Raw genomic sequence first — 22,914 nt, 5'->3', positions numbered from 1 at the left:
CTGCTCAATATTAAGTACTTGGGAAAGCATAGTAGTACAGTCATTCAATCAGTGGTATTTATTGAGTACTTAACTCTGTGCAGGGCACTGTACTAAGCACTTGGGAAAATACCATACAGTAGAGTTTGTAGACCCTATCACTCCTCACAAGGAGCTTAAAATAAGTCTATAGGGGGAGGGAGCCCTCCGCTGCCCTCAAGGAGTTTAAACAAATCTTTGTTCTCCTTGAATCCCTGCTCCCTATGCTTGCCAATTCCTAACTTCCCCAAAGTCCTTGGGTCCCATTTCCCTACGAGATTCTGGCCCCGACTCTGACTATTTAAATCCTTGTTTCTATGAAAGCCTGCTTCTTCAGCCTCCCTCCTTTCTGCTCATCCCATTCTGAGATTAAAAAAAAAATTCTGAGGTTTAGGAACTCAAGCTGCATTCCTTCCATAGGCAATCACATCCAGTCTACAAACACTCCTCCTGTATCCCTTAGTGATCCCTGCTGGTTGCGTGAGTTTAACTCCAGATCCTACACTGAGGTGTTGGGCTTCATCCCTGACTTGCTGATTAACTCCATTAACTTCATCGGCCCCCTTTGTCTTTAAAGGGATTAGGCAAGGGAACCCTACTGAATACCTGATTTGGTTACCAGTCACTGATGACGGAGGAGGCGTTGAACTCATGAGGACGAAGGTTTACTCCAATTCTGTCCAACAGTCATTGGCTCTCCAGTTCGAATCAACGATACACTGACGAATACTCCAAAAGCCTTGCTTAAAGGCCTCAGAATGTTTTCATTCTTCAAGCTGCCGAATGCCCACTGCACTGATAATCCTCACTCTGATATACATCGGGAGAGTCAAAGAGAAAGTTAGGGAGAGGTTCTTTGCTTAAACAGAGAGTTATGGCCAAGGTGAGGTCATTTGAGTCGGAAAGGGGCCTGGTGGTTAGTATTGCTGAGAAAAGGAAGACACAAGATTCTCAGCATGAATGAAAAAAGCCTATGTAACTCTAAGAAACTGATTGAATGGACTTTTCAGTCTCCACAGTAACCACCCACTTCTTCATTAGCATGAATGAAATGAGCTGTCCAAAAGGCAACCGTTAGGTCCACCGCTGATTGGTGGGGTTCCCTGATCCAGTTTAGACTTCTAGCTCAGGCCAGATTGGAGGATTTAGGTTGAGAGGGTGAGCGGGGAAATGGATGGTGTGCCTAACAGAATCGCTCAGCCAAGTAAACTGTCCCTCACTGCAGACTCACCTGTTTTTTTATCTCCCATCTCATGCCTCTTTTGCCCCACCCAGAATGTCCTCCCACCCCAGCCTGTACAAACTGCATCCCTCCCCTCTTTCCAAAACCTTCTAAAAGACCACTTCCTCCAGGAGGACTTCTCTAATTAACCCCCATCACCCCAGGCATGCCATTCCCTCTGCCCCATCTCCACCCTGCCTTGCATCTCTTGACTTCTTATTGATTGATTCACTTGTGTATGTGACGCATATTGACTTTCCCTTGTTATAATGACAATGTGCAGAATAACTGCACTGAACACCTACTGTGAACAGAGCACCTTACTGGGCATCTGTTGTATAAGAATAATGAAAATAATTGTACTACATTTAAGCACTCACTATGGGTCCAGCACCATAATGAACACTGGGATTCATTAGTATTATTAAGTGTCATTGAATCATTTCCGATTCATAGTGACTCCACGGTTATACTTTCTCCAGAAAGTCCTGTCCTCTTCCATAATCCGCTACCATGCTAATGGTTCTTCTGTTACCGTTGTTATGGTCTCTATCCATCAACCTGCTGCTCTGCCTCTTCCATGTTTTTCCTGGACTTTTCCTAGCATTAGTGTCTTCTCCAGAGAATTAGTCCTCCTGATTATGTGTCCAAAATATCTAAGATGAGCCAATTGGTCTTCCAAAGACCACTTTGGTTAAATTTGCTCCAAAATCCATTTGTTTGTCTTTTGTGCATGGGCATACTATACCGTTTAATTGCATTAATACAGAACACTGGGATTGATACAAGTTAATCAGGTCAAGCACACTCCCATCCCAGAAGGGACTGACAGAATACACTGGAAGAAGAACTATTGAACCCCCAATTTAAAGATGAGGAAAATGAGGCACAAGGAAGTGAAGTGACTTGCCCAGAGTCTCACAGTAGACAAATGGCAGATCTGGGATTAGAATCCAGGTCCTCTGACTTCCACCAGACCACAATGTTTCCAAGAGCATGGAATGAAGAGTTCTGCTGGGCAACATGCTGCATTAAAAGTTTGGGAGGATACAATACAACTAAAATTTGCAGTTTCTGCCCTCAAGGAATTTACTATCTAATATTTTCATAATGTTAAAACTTGTCGTCTAATGAAGAGGAAGGAAAATTGAAAAATGATGTTTAGTAAGGGCATAAACTTCATTTGATTTAAAAGGCTTAAATGTTTGAAAAATGAAGATTTAGAAAGAAAACTACTTCAAAAACTCTTTTAACTTATTTCAGAATATAACTTCATTCCCAGTGTTCGCTGAGAGACACCTTCAATGAGACACTGTTGAGCAACAAATGTTTTCCATACTTTCAAACTCACCCACTCATTTACTTCATTTCACTCCCTACTAGATGGCTTTGAAGATGAGGAACTGGAGAACTATGATTTCACTTGTTTCAGTCAGTTGCAGGTCGATGGCTCAAATCACACCTTAACGTGCTTTTTTGAAGACTCAACTCTCGATCAAGCTAATCTGAAGATTGAATTATGGTGAGAAAATGTGGTTTTACAGGTTTTTTTTTTTGTTTGTTTCTTTAAGTCCTTGGTTGATCCCAGGCAAATTCTGATCCTAAGGGGTAGCCACCTGCCAATCTGCCTTTGCCCCAAAGCTGCTTGCTAGGGATGTACTTTGCCAATGGATTCCAACAAGACAGGGCATCAAGGTTTAAAGTGGGCTAAAATGTAGCATGTCGCTATTTAAATAAAGTATGACTAAATCATCCCACTGCCTTCACTCTTGCTTTAAGCAGCGGATGTACTGCTTTGGGGTGAAATGTTCAGATATCTCTCAGCCAGAGGGTACGTAGAACTTGTGAACCCCAATCCATTTGAGAATCCCAGCGCTACAGTCTCAGGGGGCACTCCTCTCTGGGAGGCGATTTAATCTGTGCCACTTTGGATGGACTAGAGTTCCAGCCTCACTGAGTGCATCAAGCGCGATATCTGAGTGTACACACGTAATAATAATTGCAGTTGTTGTTAAGCCCTTACTATGTGCCAAACACACCCACACAGGACTCACAATCTAAGTAGGAGAGAGACCAGGTGTGGAATCCTCATTTTAGAGATGAGAGAACTAAGGCAGAGAGAAGTTAAGTGGCTTGCCCAACATCAACCAGCAGGCAAGCAGCACTCGTTTGGAAGAAAATGTCCCCCACCTCACATGTGTTTTACACATGTATATAGATGCAATATGCTTTTCAACCCATGAGGCTGTTCCACTATGTATCACTAGCACACATGGGATTAAGATCTGCAGCTTCAAATATTGAAAAAGGAACACATCAATCCTTAATCTGCAAATTTCTCCAATTTGATGGGAAGCTGCTGAATTCCTGCAGGTCTAGATTTCTGTTGGTCAGGATTCAGGTTCGTGAGTGTGGGTTATTGCTTGGGGAGGGGTCGTCAGATTGGTGGCTATGACACCCGCCTCCTCATGACACCCTCCTCAGCCGCTTCCTTTCCAGATCCTGCCCTGATTATTTATTGGGTGACTATTGGATTCATTGTTCATATTTATTTCCCCACTCTCTAAGCCACCATAGATTGATCAGTTGATTTTGGCTTGCCTTCCAAATTAGACCGCAAACTCCTCAGGAGCAGAAACTCTGTCTTTCACATCTTCTGTGTATCTTAACCTTCCCTCCCTTTCCCTAACTCCCTTCTAGTACAGTGTCCTGCATTCACTTAGACTCAGTGATGCTGGGGAAGGTGATGAGGATAATGAAAATGATGATGATGTTGATGACATGTAGATTCTGGTAACTGCCAAGAGGCACCCCAGGGAGACAGAGGGGCGGGATGACAGGATGAAAGAGTCCAAAGTACCACCTGTCAGGGTGGGGTGGGGGTGGTATCCTCATGGTTACCATAGGCAGCTCTCTGCAGGAGTCCCCCAAAATATTTGCCCTCCACTTCTTCATGGCAACCTCCTTATGGAGTTTCATTGACGATCACGGACTCTACTCATTCTGTGCTGACTGGAGGGCAAAATGAAAATTCCAGCTCAAAAAATGCACTTTCTCTGTACTCATTCTGCCACCATCTTCCTATCAAGTTAAGGGAAAAAAGCCTTTGTTTAGTTCACCAAGCTAAGTAACTTCGGGTCCTTTAAACCAAATAGTGGTAATACCAAAGTACTTAAGTGGGAGTAAGATGACTTGTTTTATTCCACAGTGGTAAATTTCTGAATGAAAACTCCTGCCAGCCCTTGGAGAAGCTAGGAGGAGTCTATTTTTTAAAAACAAATGCAATTTCCTTAATTGGATCTTGTACACTGTGTGCGATCCTGGAGAAAAAAAAGAAAAACTGCAAGGAGATGACCATAACCAAAATAGGTAAGAACTGACTATTGTTTCATTATTTCTGGATATAACACTATTTGCTGCAAGACCATAAGCTGTATTTAGAAAGTTTCAAGTTGCTCAATAATGAAGATTGTGCTCATGAATAAGAGTTGAGCTTCCAATCCCACCTCCGAGGATTGCAAGATGCCTGTCCCAGCAAAAGGTAGGAAAATGAAAGTTCCAGTTTGGAACCTCAGTGGGAAGGTCCCATTTGGCTTGAGCAGATTTAGAAAATTTTATTTGTGAAATGAAGGGACACGGGGCAGAAGATGGGGGGAGAGAGACAGAACAAAGAAAGAAGGGACAGAGTAGGTGGAGGATTGGGGTTTGCTTCCTCTAGACCGTAAGCTTGTTGTGGGCAGAGAATGTGTCCACCAGCTCTGTTATATTGTCATATTGTACTCTCCCAAGAGCTTAGTTCAGTGTTCTGCATGCAGTAAGCGCTTAATAAATATGACTGATTGATTGACTGACAGAATTCCCTAATTCTCATCCATTCCTGGATGGGAAAACCTGGAGGTTTTTAGGACCCTGCACATACTACCAGACATCTGAACCCTCCGACAGTGGCTTCTGGAGCCACTTTCACTGGAGAAAAACTGGAGAGACCGCCTTCCCCAACTTGCTACTACTTGAAAATTTGAATACACTTTCAAATACACCTTGAGCCAATCAGTTGGTATTTACTGAGTGCTTATAGTGCACAGACCACTGTGCTAAGTGCATGGGAGTTGCCTCTCCCCACTGCAGTACATACTTCACTCTACTGCCCAGTTTATCTTTCTACAGAAACATTCAGGGCATTTCACCCCCTTCCTCAAAAATCTCCAGTGGTTGTCTGTCAACCTCATATCAAATAAAAACTCCTCACTATTGGCTTCAAAGCTCTCCATCAACTTGCCCCTTCTTACTTCACCTCCCTTCTCTCCTTCTACAGCCCAGCCCATGCACTCCGCTCCACTGGTGCTAAACTTCTCACTGTGCCTCGTTCTTGCCTGTCCCACCATCAACCCTTGGCCCACGTCCCACCTCTGGCCTGGAACACCCTCCCTCCTCAAATCCGTCAAACAATCACATTTCCCCCCTTCAAAGCCCTACTGAAGGCTCACCTCCTCCAAGAGTTCTTCCCAAACTAAGCCCCCCTTTTCCTGAGCTCCCCCTCACTTCCACCACGTCACCTTGACTCGTTTCCTTTGCTCTCCCCCCTCCCCTCCCGGCCCCACAATACTTACGTATATATGTATGTATCAATAATTCTATTGATATTGATGCCTGTTTACTTGTTTTGATGTCCGTCTTCCCCCTTCTAGACTGTAAGCCTGGTGTGGGCAGGTATTGTCTCTATTGCTGAATTGTACTTTCCAAGTGCCTCGTACAGTGCTCTGCATACAGTAAGCGCTCAATAAATATGATCGCATGAGTGAATAAAATACAACAGTTGGTAGATACAATCCTGACCCTCAAGGAGCTTACAGTCTAGTTTATGGCCAGGGAGTAATCTGGGGACTGGGTAACCTTTCGCATGTAATAAATAATAATAATTATAGTACTTGTTAAGTGCTTACTGCGTGTAAGCACGCAGTGCTTACCGGCTTTTACAGCTCTGTTACAAAGCCAACTTGCTACAGATATGTTGCCAACTTGTACTTCCCAAGCGCTTAGTACAGTGCTCTGCACACAGTAAACACTCAGTAAATATGATTGAATGAATGAATGAAAGCCAGTTAGCTCTTGCTCCTCAGAATGCCTTGATTTTTTAGTCATATACTCCCAGTGTGAAGGTTACTTCAGCTGCTTAATTGAGCACTTGGGGGAGTGAGTGAACTCTTTCAGACTACTACAGAAGGATAACATTCAACATATGATTATCGCGGTGCATTAAGGACAACCTGGAGACCACAGATGTGGTACAATGCACCCCTGAACATGGCTAACTTACTCAAGATGCGGGTCTGGAAGTAGCTGGGACCATTCTTTCAGAGCGTGGCTCCAACATGTAATCACCTTGAAGGCAGTGATCATGTGTACAAACTCTATTGTATTATACTTTCCCAGGCACTTAGTACAGAGCTCTGCATAGAACAAGCACTTACTAGATACCAAAAAGTGAAATGTGTCCATGAATCAGATTTCTTCATCTCTCTCTTCCTTCCCCCCCCGCACCTTCTCTTCTGTTCTTTGATTTCCCCTTTTTTATGATATTTGTTAAGTGGTTACTATGATTCAAGCACTGTTTTAAGCACAGGGGTAGATACAAGATAATCAGGTTGGACACAGCCCCTGTCCCCCACAGGTCTCGCAGTCTAATCAATCAATCATATTTATTAAGTGCTTACTGTGTGCAGAGTACTGTCAGCTGTGTGACTTTGGGCAAGTCACTTCACTTCTCTGGGCTTCAGTTCCCTCATCTGTAAAATGGGGATGAAGACTGTAAGCCCCCCGTGGGACAACCTGATCGCCTTGTAACCTCCCCAGTGCTGAGAAGAGTGCTTGGCACATAGTAAGTGCTTAATAAGTGCCATCAATATTATTATTATTATTATTATTACACTATGACGCGGTTGATGGACAGATTCTCTGCCCACAGCGAGCTTAAAGTCTAGAGGGGGAGACAGACATTAATATAAATGAATAAATTATGGTATATACATAAGTGCTGTGGGGCTGAGGGAGGGGTGAGGGAAAGGTAAAAACCCAAGTGCAAGGGTGACGCAGAAGGGAATGGGAGTAGAGGAAATGAAAGCCTAGTCAGGGAAGGCCTCTTGGAGGAGATGGGCCTTCAGTAAGTTTTTTGAAGCTAGAGAGAATGATCATCTATCGGATATGAAGAGAGAGGGTGTTCTAAGCCAGAGGCAGGATGTGGGCGAGAGGTAGGTGGAGAGATAGATGAGATGGAGGTACAGTGAATCGGTTGGCATCAAAGAACCAAAGTGTGCTGGCTGGGTTGCGGGCTGGGAAATCAGGGAGGTAAAATAGGAGGAGGAAAGGTGGTTGAGTGCTTTAAAACAATGCTAAGGAGTTTCTATTTGACGTGGAAGTGGACGGAGGTGTGTCTAAGTAGGATAGAAGGGGATTTAATCCCCATTTTACAGATGAGGTAACTGAGGCCAGGAAAGTTAAGTGACTTGCCCAAGGTTACACAGAACACCGATGGTCTGATTCCCAGGCCCATTATCTTTCCACTAGGCCCTGCTGCTTCTCCTCTCTCTCTCTCCCATCCTCTGACTCTTATTTCTACATATGTTTCATTCTTTCTGTCTCTGTCTTCCTGCTCTTTCAACTCCACTATTTACCTTAGTGACTGTTTATGTTCATTCCATTCTCTTCCATTCTTTGACTTTCCCTATTTTTAATTTAAGTGTTTACTATGATTCAAGCACTATTCTAAGCACTGGGGTAGATACAAGATAATCACACTGGACACAGTCCCTGTCCCCAACTGTTTACTGACTGTTGATTTTCAGTCAATTTCAGTGGGAATTCCTCCGCTTCTTTCCTTTTCACTTTGTACCCTATTTTTAAATGGTTATTTGTTTAGTGCTTACTAAATGCTTGGATATATATTCGCTTACTAAATGCTTGGATAGATCCTCCTGTCTCTCCCCACTTCAGTCTATACTTCACTCTGCTGCCCGGATTATCTTTGTACAGAAATGCTCTGGGCATGTTACTCCCCTCCTCAAAAATCTCCAGTGGCCGCCTGTCAACCTACGAATGAAGCAAAAACTCCTCACTCTCAGCTTCAAGGGTCTCCATCACCTCGGCCCCTCCTACCTCACCTCCCTTCTCTCTTTCTCCAGCCCAGCCCGCACCCTCCGCTCCTCTGCCGCTAACGTCCTCACTGGGCCTCGTTCTCGCCTTTCCCACCATTGATCCCCCGCCCACATCCTTCCCCCGGCCGGGAATGCCCTCCCTCCGCACATCCGCCAAGCTAGCTCTCTTCCTTCCTTCAAAGCCCTACTGAGAGCTCACCTCCTCCAGGAGGCCTTCCCAGACTGAGCCCCCTTTTTCCCCTCCTCCTCCCCACCCCCCTGCCCTACCTCCTTCCCCTCCCCACAGCACTTGTATATGTTTGTACAGATTTATTACTCTATTTTACTTGTACTATTTACTATTCTATTTATTTTGTTAATGATGTGCATATAGCTTTAATTCTATTTGTTCTGATTATTTTGACACCTGTCTACATGTTTTGTTTTGTTGTCTGTCTCCCCCTTCTAGACTGCGAACCCATTGTTGGGTAGGGACCATCTCTACATGTTGTCGACTTGTACTTCCCAAGCGCTTCGTACAGTGCTCTGCACATAGTAAGCGCTCAATGAATACGATTGAATGAACGAAGGAAGGAATAGATACAAGCTAATCAGGCTGGAAACAGTCCTTGTCACTCATAGGGTTCACAGTCTTAATCCCCATTTGCAAATATATAAAATGACTTACCCAAGATCGCACAGCAGACAAGTGGCAGAACTGAGGTTAGAATCCAGTTCCTTCTGAATCTCAGGTCCGTGGTCTATCCACTAGGTCACACTGCTCTTCCATACTGCTCTAACTTTTGTCCCTTCCTTCCTGTCAGTCGATTATCAATCATATTTACTGAGCACTTGGTGTGTGCAGAGCAGCTATACTAAGTTCTTGGGGGAGTTTAATATAACAGTATAACAGACACATTCCCTTCCTACGACGAGCTTCCTTCTTCTCCTCTTCCTTCTTCCCTTCTCTCTGTTCCCCGTCTTCTCCTTTGCCATGTTTCTACCAGCTACTCTCTCTTCTATGTACCCATTCTGGCCCTGTTCCCTTTTCTACCCTCTTCCCCTGTGCCCCTATGATCAATTAATCAATCAGTGGTATTTACTGAGCACTTACTGTGTACAGAGCAGTGAGGAAGGTTCTCCAGAACGTCCTTTGGCCAGGGGTAGTCAGCTAGCATGGATGCAGGCAGAGGTTGGCAAAGATGGGACAGCAGGCATTGTGGCCTAGTGGTTAGAGCACGGTCCTTGGAGTCAGAAGGACCTGGGTTCGAATCCCGGCTCCACCACTTGTCTGCTGTGTAACCGCGGGCCAGTCACTTAACGTCTCTGTGTCTCAGTTACCTCGTCTGTAAAATGGGGATTGGTGCCTGGCACGTAGTAAGCGCATAAAAATACAATAATAATGATGATAATGGTAATTATTATTATTGGGTGGGAGCTAGAGGAGAGCTAACTTTGACTTCCAAGTCTATTCAAACCTGTTGATTGCTCTTCCCTATTTCAGTTAAGCCTGAAGCCCCTTTTGGCATAAATGTGACCCATCGTAAAAGGGCGAATGACTTTCTAATGACCTTCAACACAACGCATACGTGGAAGGATTACGCCAAAGATTTAGTGCATGATGTAGCCTATCGGCAAAAGAAAAGTGACTGGATGGTAAGTAGAGAGATGGTGTGATGTTGCTAACTGAAATATCAGAGCTACCGGTCAGAAGTTATCTATCACTTTCTTCTTGCTCAAAAATGACAACAGTAATAATGGCTCCACAGGTTAGGTAGAGTATTTAAGAGTTTTCTATGTGGCAAGCATCGTGCTAAGCAATGGGGTAGATTCAAGACAATCGGACCCCTATTGCCTATGGGGCTCACAATCTAAGAGCTGCAAGTAAGGAAATGGGAAGCAGCATGGCCTAGTGGATAGACCACAGTCCTGGGAGTCAGAAAGTCATGGGTTCTAATCCCAGCTCTGCCACTTGTCTGCTGTGTGGCCTTGGCCAAGTCACTTCATTTCTTTGTGCCTCAGTTACCTCATCTGTAAAATGAGGATTGAAACTATGAGCCCTATGCAGTACAGGGACTGTGTCCAACCCGATACGCTTGTATCCACCCCAGCAGTTAGTACAAAGTGAGAGCTTAACAAATACCATAATTAATTAATTAAACTGGGGCCCAGAGAGGTTAAGTTACTTTCCTAAAATCGCACAGCAGACTAGTAGCTCAGCTGGCATGAGAATCCAGGTCTCCTTATCCATAATCCCAGGGATCTGGGATTCAACAGATATGCCTGAGAGGCCGTTGGATCAGATCCTCATCTCACAGATCATGGAGATTGGCCACCGCAGCCTAGAATTGTACAAGAATACCAGTCTGATTGTGAAGGTTTGGGAAGTGACGTAAATCAACTTGAATCATGGAGACATTCATCATTGAAAACAAACACTTCAAACTTAATCCAACTCAACTAACCTCTCCCAAGCTTCCAGGGAAAGGATCAGGCAACCTGGAGTCAAGGACTTTCCCGCATTTATGGGGTCAAGGGAAATGAAAGTGGGGGGTGAGAGTCCAGAACGTGGGCAGAAATAGCTTGCAGCCCAAACAGCTAGGCTAGATTCCAACAGCTCTTCAAGGAAAACAGATGATAGCAGATAATTTGCTTCTGCTAAGGGTGGTTGCTCAGGCCATGTGAGCAGACAAGCTTTCTGAGAAAGTGCAAGTGGAGAAAGGAGAGTCAGAGACCTCACACAGAACCTTGCGGGGCACCCTGGGTTAGGGGGGGAGGATTGATGTGACCAGACTTTGGAGGGGCCCAAACCAGAAAAGCAGGGAAGAGAAGGGAGAGAGAGAGAGAGAGAAGAGACAGGAGAGAAAGGAGAAAGGAGAGAGGAGAAAGGAGAGAGGGAGAGAGAGCATGGCTCCACAACGTTTAGACTTTTGAGTAACCTTTGGCACTGGGTGGCTCAGTAGATAGGGCACAGTCCAGAGGGTCAGAAGGACCTGGGTTGTAATCCCAGCTCCATCACATGTCTGCTGCATGACCTTGGGCAAGTCACTTCCTTCTCTGTGCCTCAGTTCCCTCACCCGCAAAATGGGGATTCAAAGTTTGTTCTCCCTCCTACTTAGACTGTGAGCCCCATGAGGAACAGGGACTGTGTCCGACCTTATTAACTTAAATCTACCCCATCGCTTAGAATGGTGCCTGACACATAGTAAGTGCTTAACAAAAATACCAATAATAATAACAACCACAGCAAACATAATCAGAGCCCCAGAATGATGTGATTGAAGAAGCCGTTTGCAGGCTCCTCATGGCTCAGGCGAGGCTGCTCAGGGGAAGTAATACAGACTACAGAGCCAGGATTAGAACCCAGGGCCACTTTCCACTAGGCCGCACTGCTCCTCTATTGTCCTTGTCTGTTGTCCCCGTGTTCTTATGTTGTTCTGTCTTTATGTATTCAGTTTTACATCATTCATTCATTCAGTCGTATTTATTGAGCGCTTACAGTGTGCAGAGCACTGTACTAAACACTTGGGAAGTACAAGTTGGCAACATATAGAGACGGTCCCTACCCAACAACGGGCTCACAGTCTAGAAGGGGAAGACAGACAACAAAAGAAAACATATGGACAGGTGTCAAGTCACCAGAACAAATAGAATTAAAGCTAAATGCACATCATTAACAAAATAAATAGAATAGTATGTGCTTGCCGCCAGCCCCAGCCACACTTTGAGAGACCAAGTCTTTTCGATCTTTACTTCATGTTACCAGCTCCCTAGTACAGTGCTCTGCACATCATAAGTGCTCAGTCAGTCCTACTGAGTGACTAAATTAAAGAGAAAGAGAAAGAGAGAGAGAGAAAAAGGTGGATGGAGGTGACTAATAGCAAAAGACAGCTCAGTTAACCCTGCCTCTGTTTCCTCCACCACTACCCAGGCACTAGACTCTAATATTCATGCCTGCTCTTAGCTCCGGGGCCATCTTGCAAGCAGTTCTGCTGGTCGGTGCACAGAAGTGGTGCTTGCCAAAATGCCCAACAAGGCAGCAGTCTTTGTTTCCAGGGCGTGGATGAGGCAGTAGCCCCTGCAGGCATATAATAAATGCCATCTTTATTATTATCTACCAACCAGGCCCCTCAAGAGAGGTCTCCAGCATGGCCAGAAATGCATCATGACAACCGCACCTAGAGTCTCCAGTGGCCTCAAGTCTGAGTGGCGGTCCCCAAGTGGGATTGTTTGTCTTGATAATACAGAGGATGAATCTGTGGGCCTAGCCATCCCTTGTATTAAAGGAGACACCCCACCGTCGGTGAAATTCACCTATGAGCGCTTGTGGGGCTGAAAAGGCCAATGTGGGGCCCACAGTCCTGACCACACCATGTCACCCTCAGTGTGTGATTATCCTGGGCCGAGCTTGGGACTAAGACATACTCATAAGTCACTACATTACTATCATTTATACCCCCATTTCCAGTCCCACAGCACTTATGCACATATCTATAATTTATTTATATTAATGTCTGTCTTCCCCCTCTGGACTGTAAGTACAGTGTGGATAGGGAATGGGTGTGTTCATTGTTGTATTGCACTCTCCCAAGCGCTTAGTACAATGCTCTGCACACAGTAAGCACTCAGTAAAAACAAGTGACTGACTGACAACACTGCATTCTGGTACTCACAGACACAGGCATTACAGCCAAAATGAGTCATTTTAGAGCAATTTGAACAGAACACATAGAAGAATAGGGGAGCACAGTGTCCCTATGTGACCATGAATTGATTATAACATAATTTACTCCGTGCTAAGCACTGTACTAAATACTGGGGTAGATACAAACTAATCAGGTCTGACAGTTCCTCTCCCATGTCCCTCACAATCTATGTGGGAGGGAGACAAGGCATTGAATCTCTATTTTAAAGATGAAGAAACTGAGGCACCGAGAAGTTAGGTGACTTGCCCATGGTCACACAGCAGACATGTCGCAGAGCAGGGATTAGAATCCAAGTCCTCTGATTCCTAGCTCTATCCTCTTTTCACCCAGATGAGGCTGCAAAAATGAGTTTCAAAGCATTGGTTTTAAATGGAATCAAAGGATTGGATGGCAGTACTGTCTGGGTAGCTCAAAAGCATTGCACAGGCAACCAACGGATTGCAACTTTTGTTTAGTGGAAGCTGAACTTTTAACTGCTGCCAATTCATCCCAAGAAGGTGCTAATGAACTAGATAAGTGTCAGAAAAGTCAAAAAAAAGTGTCAGACAAGGCAGGCTGCTTGAAAACTAGAGAGTACATTTTTTCCACAACCTTTTTGAATTTTACCTGGGGTGTCAGAAGTCACGTATTATTTCACTTGGTTTGGAACTATCTTCCCCCAACCTGTTGTACATGGTTTGACACAAAAACGATTTTTTGCTAACACAAAGAACGCAAATAACCTGTGGTAACAGGAGTGCCTGTAATACAGCACTGTCCCATATGGCCCCCACCCCCAGGTTCATTTATTCAGGGCTAGAAACCAGGGCCATGAATGGTCAGGATACAGCGTGGGCTGCATCGCATCTCCCCCAAACCTCATTGAGATTCAGGGGAAGAACGGAGATGTCATTGCCCTATAGGCCAGCTGTATCCATCGGGTGAAACTGTAAGCCTGTAAGCCCTTTGTGGACACTGTCAGAGCTCAATAAATCTGATTGATCGATGGATTGATTGGACCAGTCTATGAACCAGAAAGCAAGGCTCAACCCAGGGCTCAGTTATATTGGGTTCAGTTGCTTCCAACCACCTGGAAATTGGACAGGCAGGGGCTGGAGGAAACTGAGTTCACTGTGCGATATGCAGCGCATCCATTGGTCATGAGACAGCAATCATAGTGCTCACACGCTTTGAGAGCCACCAGTCTTTGCAGGAGGCCAACACCATGGAGCTAGTCAAACCAAGAGACAGAGCCGGAAACAAAGAGCGGCCACAGAGAGCAAATGCAGAATGCACTCCGGCTCATGGTAGCTCCAAATCCCCGTCCCAAAATTGCTGCCCTCGCTGACAAGGGGTCCTCCTGCTGCCCCCTTAAAAACAGGAAGGATTACCTTTTTCTTTCTTTTTGGGGGAAGGGAGTGAGGTGTTTATGGTACAAAGCACTGGGGTAGATACAAACTAATCAGATTGGACGTAGTCCTTGTCTCATATAGGGCTCACAGTCTAAATCCCCATTGTACAGATTATATAACCGAGCACAGATAAGTTGTGACTTGCCTAAGGTCACACAGCAGACAAGTGGCAGAACCAGAATTAGAACTCAGGTCCTTCTGATTCCCAGGCTCGCACTCTATCCACTAGGCCATCCTGCGTCTTGGCTTTCTCAGAGCAACACAAAACCAGCTGCTGCTGGTTTTAGACTGTGAGCCCACTGTTGGGTAGGGACTGTCTCTATATGTTGCCAATTTGTACTTCCCAAGCGCTTAGTACAGTGCTCTGCACATAGTAAGCGCTCAATAAATACGATTGATGATGATGATTGATGCTGGTGCACTGGGAAAACCACAACTACAGTACTTTTGTGTCTCTACATCTGTCTCTGGAGTTGGGCCTTTCTTCTGGTTGTATATTCATGCTTGTGTGGGGGGGATAATAATAATTATAATGACGGTATTTGTTAAGTGCTTACTGTTCTAAGCACTGGGGGGATACAAGGTGATCAGGTTGTCCCACGTGGGGCTCAAAATCTTAATCCCCATTTTACAGATGAGGTAACAGAGGCCCAGAGAAGTTAAGTGACTTGCCCAAAGTCACACAGCTGACAATTGGCGGAGCTGGGATTTGAACCCATGACCTCTGACTCCAAACCCCGTGCTCTTTCTGCTGAGCCACGCTGTGTGTGTGTGTGTGTGCGCATCCATGAGTGTATTCGCGTGAAACTTTGAGCCCCTGGAAGTGAGTCTGATGTTCATTTCTTCAACCTGCAAAGAATAATCTATCTCCTTCTGGGTCTAGCACATCAATTCAACCCTGACCCAAATAACATTCCTGGAGCGAAAGCTACAGCCGGGTGCATCATACGAAGTCAAGGTACGCTCGATCCCGGACGGAAAATACTTTGAAGGCACGTGGAGCGAGTGGAGCGCAAGTGCATTCTTCGAGACCCCAGCAAAGCCCGCAGGTAAAGAGGAGCTCAGAGGGAGCGTGTGGACGGGAGTGGGTAGCTCCCATCCATTGCCTGAAACTTTAAGCCCCTGGAAGTGAGTCTGATGTTCATTTCTTCAACCTGTAAAGAGTAATCTATCTCCTTCTGGGTCTAGCACATCAATTCAACCCCGTTTTAGCATGAATGACTAACGGCAATTTCTCCATGGCCTTAGCCCTAGAAAATGGTCCTTCCGAGTTGAACTCTTGACTGCTTAGTCAACACCCACCCTGACTTGGGCATTGCATTTCTTTCTTTCATGGAACCTGAGAAGAGTGTGGCTTAGTGGCAAGATCACAGGCTTGGGAGTGAGAGGTTGTGAGTTCTAATCCCTCCTCTGCCACTTGTCAGCTGTGTGACTTTGGACAAGTCACTTAGCTTCTCTGTGTCTCAGTTACCTCATCCGTAAAATGGGGATGAAGTCTGTGAGCCCCACCTGGGACAACCTGATTACCTTGTATCTACCCTAGCACTTGGAACAGTGCTTGGCACATAGTAAGCACTTAACAAATACCATTATTATCTTTTAGACTGTGAGCCCATTGTTGGGTAAGGATTGTCTCTATTTGTTGCTTAACTACTTTCTGCACACTTGGTATGGTGCTCTGCACACAGTAAACGCTCAATAAGTACGATTGAATGAACTGGCTTCCGCATTTATTCACATATTGCCTCCACCTCGAAATTAATTGATTAATTAATTTTTGAAGCAGAAAAAAAGATAATTTTTTGTGCCCTGTAATCGTAAGCAATGAGGAGAAGGAGGAACAGAATGATGAGAGCTCGACAAAGCAGGCCCGGGTAGTGACTTCATTAAGAATGCTGCCGGTCAGGGAAGGAGCATCAAAAGGATGAGAACATGTCAACGCAGCAGGTGAGGGTAGAGGGAGAGTTAATTCATTAAATATTACCTAAAATCTTCTCTGCAGTTGTGAGATCTGGCTCTCATATAGGTACTACATCAGTTCCTTCAGCAGTTAATAATAATTATAATGATGATATTTGTTAAGTGATTACTATGTGCCAGGCAGTATTCAATCGTATTTATTGAGCACTTACTGTGTGCAGAGCACTGTACTAGCTAAGCGCTTGGGAAGTACAAGTCGGCAACAAAAAGAGATGGTCCCTACCCAACAGCGGGCACTATACTGAGTACTGGGGCAGATATTCATTCAATCGTATTTATTGAGCACTTACAAATAAATCTAGGGAGTCCCTGTCCCATGTGGCGTTCACAGTCTCAATCCCCATTTTACAGATGAGGTAATTGAGGCACAGAGGAGTGAAGTGACCAAGGTCACCCAGCAGACAAGTGTAGAGAAGCAGTGTGGCTCAGTGGAAAGAGCCCGGGCTTTGGAGTCAGAGGTCATGGGTTCAAATCCCAACTCCGCCAATTGTCAGCTGTGTAACTTTGAACAAGTCACTTCACTTCTCTGTGCCTCAGTTACCTCATCTGTAAAATGGGGATTAAAACTGTGAGCCCCCCGTGGGACAACCTGATCACCTTGTAACCTCCCCAGAGCTTAGAACAGTGTTTTGCACATAGTAAGCGCTTAATAAATGCCATCATTATTATAAAGTAGCAGTTCCACCAAGGTCATTTGTAGGAGGTATTCAATTTAAAATAACTTGACAAAAACACAAACATTGAAGTTCTGGAAATTACAGTCTCAATCCCCATTTTACAGATAAGGTAATTGAGGCACAGAGGAGTGAAGTGACCAAGGTCACCCAGCAGACAAGTGGAGAGAAGCAGCGTGGCTCAGTGGAAAGAGCCCGGGCTTTGGAGTCAGAGGTCATGGGTTCAAATCCCAACTCCGCCAATTGTCAGCTGCGTGACTTTGGGCAAGTCACTTAACTTCTCTGTGCCTCAGTTACCTCATCTGTAAAATGGGGATTAAAACTGTGAGTCCCCCGTGGGACAACCTGATCACCTTGTAACCTCCCCAGAGCTTAGAACAGTGTTTTGCACATAGTAAGTGCTTAATAAATGCCATCATTATTATTATAAAGTGGCAGTTCCACCAAGGTCATTAGTAGGAGGTATTCAATTTAAAATAACTGGACAAAAACACAAACATTGAAGTTCTGGAAATTACTCAGTTTGGCATCATCAAAGAAAGCTATGCCCAACTTAACATTCAACTATGTTGGTGGGGCATACGAAGAGAAGGAGAAACAGCAGGATAACAGCAGCATTTGTTAAGCACTTACTACGTGTCAAGTATTGTACTAAGCACTGGGGTAGATACAAGATAATTAGCTCAGACACAATCCCTGTCCCACATGGGGCTCACAGTCTAAGCAGAAAGGAGAATTGGTATTGAGTCCCCATTTTCAAGATGAGGAAACTAAGGAAAAGAAAGGTTAAGTGACTTGCCTAAAGTCACACAACAGGCAGAGCCAGAAATAGAATCATCAGTCTCCCAAGCCCATGCTCTTTCCACTAGGCCAGGCTTCCTAATGGATATTCAGACAACTGCTATATGGAGACATGAAATTGGGAAAGAGAGAGCAAGGAGGGCAGAAGAAGTATTTTAAGGATTCAGTAAGTCTCAGGCAATGCTGCATCTCAGCTGACAACTGAGAGTCAATTGCTAATGATAGACCTGTGTGGCATATTGTTATCATGAAAGGAGTGGCTCTTTTTACACAAAAGCTTTGTAAAGAACCAGAGACAGGAGAGAAAAGACAGTCGCTTCAGGTGCCACAAATACTAGACAAAATAATAGAACAAGGGACAGCCATTTTGCATGTACAATGTGGCTGGGACTGTGGGTTCCACAATGGCCTTTCAGCACATGCACACATATGGTGAATTTCACCACCAGCTGTGTCTTTGAGCATGAGGACAGCTCTCTATCACTCTAGCTTTGTCTCTGTCTCTCTTCATCTTCATCCAGTGCTTAGAACAGTGCTTTGCACATAGTAAGCGCTTAACAAATGCCATTATTATTATCTTTCTCTCTGCAGCACTTGAAGAATGCAATAGAAGCACAAGATGCCACCTCAAGCTCCCTCTTTCCTTTCTCTCTCTTCTCCCCTCTTTTCCTCCTCTTTTTTCCCCTCCTCCCCTTATTGCTAGACCTTATTCTTACATGAGCTGTGAAATAGCCATAGTGCTGTTTTAATGTTACAAAAACTATGCAAAAAGTGAGGTGATTTTGTTAGCAAATATGGCATCTGGCTTCTTGGGTGTTTTTAAACATTTTGCAAGACTAGAGTTACAGTCAGGCTGTCTCTCAACACCCATCTCCCGGGTTCAGTAGGGTCAGATTTTCAAACATGGAAATGGGGGAGCACATCGGCCCTGCTAAAGAAAGAGGCCGGATGTATTGTTAGGGCATACCTCACAGTGACTGCTTGGATTTTTGTGTTTTTGTTTTCAGAAGGAATAGATCCGGTTTTGCTGTCCATCATTCTTCTGACTTTCTCTTTTGTGGCCGTGTTGGTCATTCTGATCTGTGTATTTTGGGAAAACAGGTAACTTTTTTTAATTAATTATTTACATTTTAATTAACATTAAGCTAACCATTAAACTTTACAGTAAACTAACCTTTGAGATCTTCATAAATCTGCACCCCCTGCCCAGTTTTCCAATCAGAGGTCATGGGGAGCTGAGTTTTATTAGTCAGCCCACTGTTGGGTAGGGATTGTCTCTATATGTTGCCAACTTGTACTTCCCAAGCGCTTAGCACAGTGCTCTGCACACAGTAAGCACTCAATAAATATGATTGATTGATTGATTGATCAAGATCAGTAAACAAGATGCACGAGCTTACAGGAAGCATATCGGTGGAGTTGTATAACTTAGGCCAGGTTTGGACCCACTTAAGCCGAAGCCCAGAATAATAGAGCAGCATGGTGCGGTGGATAGAGCATGGGCTTGGGTGTCAGTAGGTGGTGGGTTCTAATCCCTTGTCTGCTGTGTGACCTTGGGCAAGTCACTTCACTTCTCTGGATCTCAGTTACCTCATCTGTAAAATGAGGATTGAGACGGTGAGCTCCATGTGGGACAGGGACTGTGGCCAATTTAATTTGCTTATAGCCACCCTAGAACTTAGCACAGTGCCTGGCACATAGTAAGTACTTAAATAACACAATTATTAGTAGTAGGATTATTATTAGAGCCCGTTAGGGCCCTGAAGTACCCTGACCTCATTTCCAGGGGCTGGAACTTTGCATCATGGTGGGCCCCTATAAGCGCCGGGAGGTTGGAGCTCTGTAGTCCCAGCAGCACACGGTCCCAGCAAACTCATGGTGCATTTCTGGATTCCCCCCTGCCACTACACACCATGGCCCCCTCCATTCACGGAGACCCATAAAGGGGTGGGGGAGGACCCCTAGGGCCCTTCCAGCCCAAGTTCAGCTCAAGGTCATTTCCACCAGGCTTTGGGTTTTGGTTTGTTATCTTGGCCCTTAGGCCAGATTGAGTGGAAGTTGATGGGCCAAAGCAAATCCACACAGGTGGGTACGGGGAAAACGTTCTCCAGAGAGGGGAGGGAATCTCATCAACCTGCTCTATGGGGCCAGAAAAAGCTGGGAAGGAGGAGAATATCTGGTTCTCTCAATGGAGAGAGAAATGATGACCCAAAGAGTTATCAAGCTGGGAAGAGAGGGGCCCATCCACCCTCATCTCCATGGCCCTCCGCTGTTGGTATCCTTAGCCTACTTACTATCCTCCAGAGTGTCCCTTGTCCCTTACATCCAGGAAACCATGGTGGAAGACACAGTTAATGGGAGAAGGAAGTGGAAAGCAGCTTTCCACATCCAGGTCCATGTCAGCACCATGGGGGAATGGAATGGTATCAATCACCACAACTCCACCGGATGTGTACTCACAATTGGACAGCATTACTGCAGGATCTCTGTTAAACCCTATTGTGGCCATTTAGCAATTAGTTGTGTCTAGTGAGGAGGAGCATGGTGTAGAGGCTAGAGCACAGACCTGGGAATCAGAAGGGCATGGGTTCTAATCCCAGCTCTGCCACTTGTATGCTCTGTGATCTTGGGCAAGTCACTTCACTTCTCTGTGCCTCAGTTACCTCATCAGTTAAATGGTGATTGACACTGTGAGCCCCATGTAGGTCAGGGACTGTGGTTGTATCCATTCCAGTGCTTAGTACAGTGCCTGGCACACAGTAAGTGCTTAATAAGTACCACGATTATTATTAGTAGTAGTAGTAGTAATAATAATAGTGGTATTTGTTAAGCGCTTACTATGTGCTGAGCAATGTTCTAAGTGCTGGGATAGATATAAGGTAATCAGGTTGTCTCCCGTGGGGCTCACAGTCTTAATCCCCATTATACAGGTGAGGTAACTGAGGCCTAGAGAAGTGAAGTGACTTGCCCAAAGTCACACAGCTGACAAGTGGCAGAGCCAGGATTAGAACCCAAGACCTCTGACTCTCAAGCCCGGGCTCTTTGCACTGAGCCATGCTGCTTCTCTTCTCTCTATTGGTGCAATGGTTTCCTTGCAGCCTGAATTCCATCTCAATCCCTGTGCCATCTTCCTCTAGGATTAAGCCCGTGTTATGGCCCAATCTCCCTGACCACAAGACAACTTTGGAGCACCTGTGTAAGAGACCAAAAATGGTGAGCATTTCATGTTCGTACTAGATGGGGTGGCATAATGATGGGAAAATTGAGAAGCAGTATGGCCTAGTGGATAGAGCATGAGCCTGGGAATCAGAAGGATTCGGGTTTTAATCCAGGCTCTACCACTTATCTGCTGTGTGACCTTGGTCTAGTCTCTTAACTTCCCTGTGCTTCAGTTGCCTTATCTGAAAAATGGGGATTAAGACTGTGAGCCCCATGTGGGACATAGACCCTGATCAGCTTGGATCTACCCCAATGTTTAGTACAGTGCCTGGCACATGAAAAGTGCTTAACAAATGCCATTAAAAAAAGTGGGCATTAGAAACTTCTAATTGACATCTCTGGTCTTGGCTCTTTGTCATGGGTACTTCCCCATGTAGGGCAGGGACTGTGCCTGACCTGATTATCTTAAACAGACCACGGTGTTTGGCTCATAGTATGTGTGCTTAGCAAATACCATTTATTATTATTATTATTATCATTATCATTATTATTACCCCAAGGGTCATTTGAACTGCTGGAGGGGAAACTTTAGATCATTATAGGAAGAACTCTGATCCCCTCTTTCGGAGGATTCCTGGACTGCCCCTTTAATTCAGTGTCTGTGTAATCGAACATGTCGTGTCTTCTCTTGTCCAGGGTTTAAACATAAGCTTTAATCCCGAAAGTCTCAAAGTGGACCAGATTCATAAGGTGGATGATATTCAGGCCAAAGAGGAAGCGCAGAATTTCCTGCAGGCACCTCCACCACCTGGCGAAGTCGACGACCTATCCGAAAAACTCCTGCTGAGGGGAGGCTTGCAGGGCCCCGACTGGCCATCTGAGAACAACCAGATCCCCCCCGTGACGTTCGGAGGAAACTCACCCGCCGGCAGCCTGAACCGGAACTTCAAGAAGTGTGAGCTCTCTCTGAGCCCCATCCTGAGATTCCCTGGCCAGCTGGAAGGCAGCAAAAAAGAAGGCCACCTGTATAGTGGCCTGCTGATCCAGGCCGGCCCCGCCGGGAGCAATTTGGGCTTTCCTTTCCCCCTCAAATCGGGCCTCCTCAAGTCCACTGCTGCTCCCCAGGGGCAGCCCGGCAGTGCCGCTCCAGTGTTAAGCCATGAATACGTCACCATGTCAAGCTTCTATCAGAATCAGTAAGCCTCCAGGCCCCCAGGACACAGGACGTTTCAGGCCTAGCAAAGCTGGATGGCCCTGGATCCTGGAAGCTGAGGCCAGACACCCTGCCTCAAATCTGGGGCCAGCACCAAAATGAAAGGAGAGAGGGCTCCCCAACTGTACTTACTCCACGTATACTTCTCACTCCTTCTGATGACCTAAATCACTCCCTCCCTTACACGATATGGAAGGGCTCACCTTTGTTGCATTAATTCATGTATCACCTCAAGTAACAAACTTCACAAACTAGTCTTCGTGCAATGAAAAGAGCAAAAGAGAATTTTTTTTTAAAAAAAAGGCAAGACCAAACCGGCTTAGCATTGAACCAGATGAATCCCCCTAAATTCAGTCAAATGAATACGTATCTGAAGGGCCCTAGAGTTCCTGCCCTGGACAAGGGCATTGTACCGACAATTAATGATCTGATCAGACTGAGGGATGGTCCGCAATTAATCAACGAATCAATCAGTTGAATGTCAGTCTGAGCCAGCCCGGCCGTGACGCTGCAGGCACTGTGCACACTGCCTAAGCTCAAGACCGAAATAAAACTTTGGTTGGCATAACATTCTGGCACTCCCTTCTGGAGTCTCAAGATCCTGGTCTGCGCATGCCCAA

General features: G+C 45.3%; 1 protein-coding gene across 1 annotated transcript in view; it reads left to right on the top strand.

The window, feature by feature from the left end:
• The window catches only part of IL7R (interleukin 7 receptor), a 29,701-nt gene extending 7,397 nt beyond the window's left edge, over nt 1-22,304 (top strand). Inside the window, exons 2-8 of the mRNA XM_038744341.1 lie at nt 2,624-2,762; nt 4,449-4,609; nt 9,875-10,026; nt 15,351-15,516; nt 18,930-19,023; nt 21,060-21,135; nt 21,778-22,304. Coding sequence (XP_038600269.1) covers nt 2,624-2,762; nt 4,449-4,609; nt 9,875-10,026; nt 15,351-15,516; nt 18,930-19,023; nt 21,060-21,135; nt 21,778-22,281 — 1,292 coding nt within the window. The 3' untranslated portion in view covers nt 22,282-22,304. The remainder of the gene's footprint in view (nt 1-2,623; nt 2,763-4,448; nt 4,610-9,874; nt 10,027-15,350; nt 15,517-18,929; nt 19,024-21,059; nt 21,136-21,777) is intronic.
• The last annotated feature ends 610 nt before the right edge of the window (nt 22,305-22,914 follow it).

The sequence above is a fragment of the Tachyglossus aculeatus genome, chromosome 3, assembly GCF_015852505.1.
Source record: "Tachyglossus aculeatus isolate mTacAcu1 chromosome 3, mTacAcu1.pri, whole genome shotgun sequence".
Lineage (NCBI taxonomy): Eukaryota > Metazoa > Chordata > Mammalia > Monotremata > Tachyglossidae > Tachyglossus > Tachyglossus aculeatus.
This window is presented reverse-complemented; position numbering and strand designations above follow the sequence as displayed.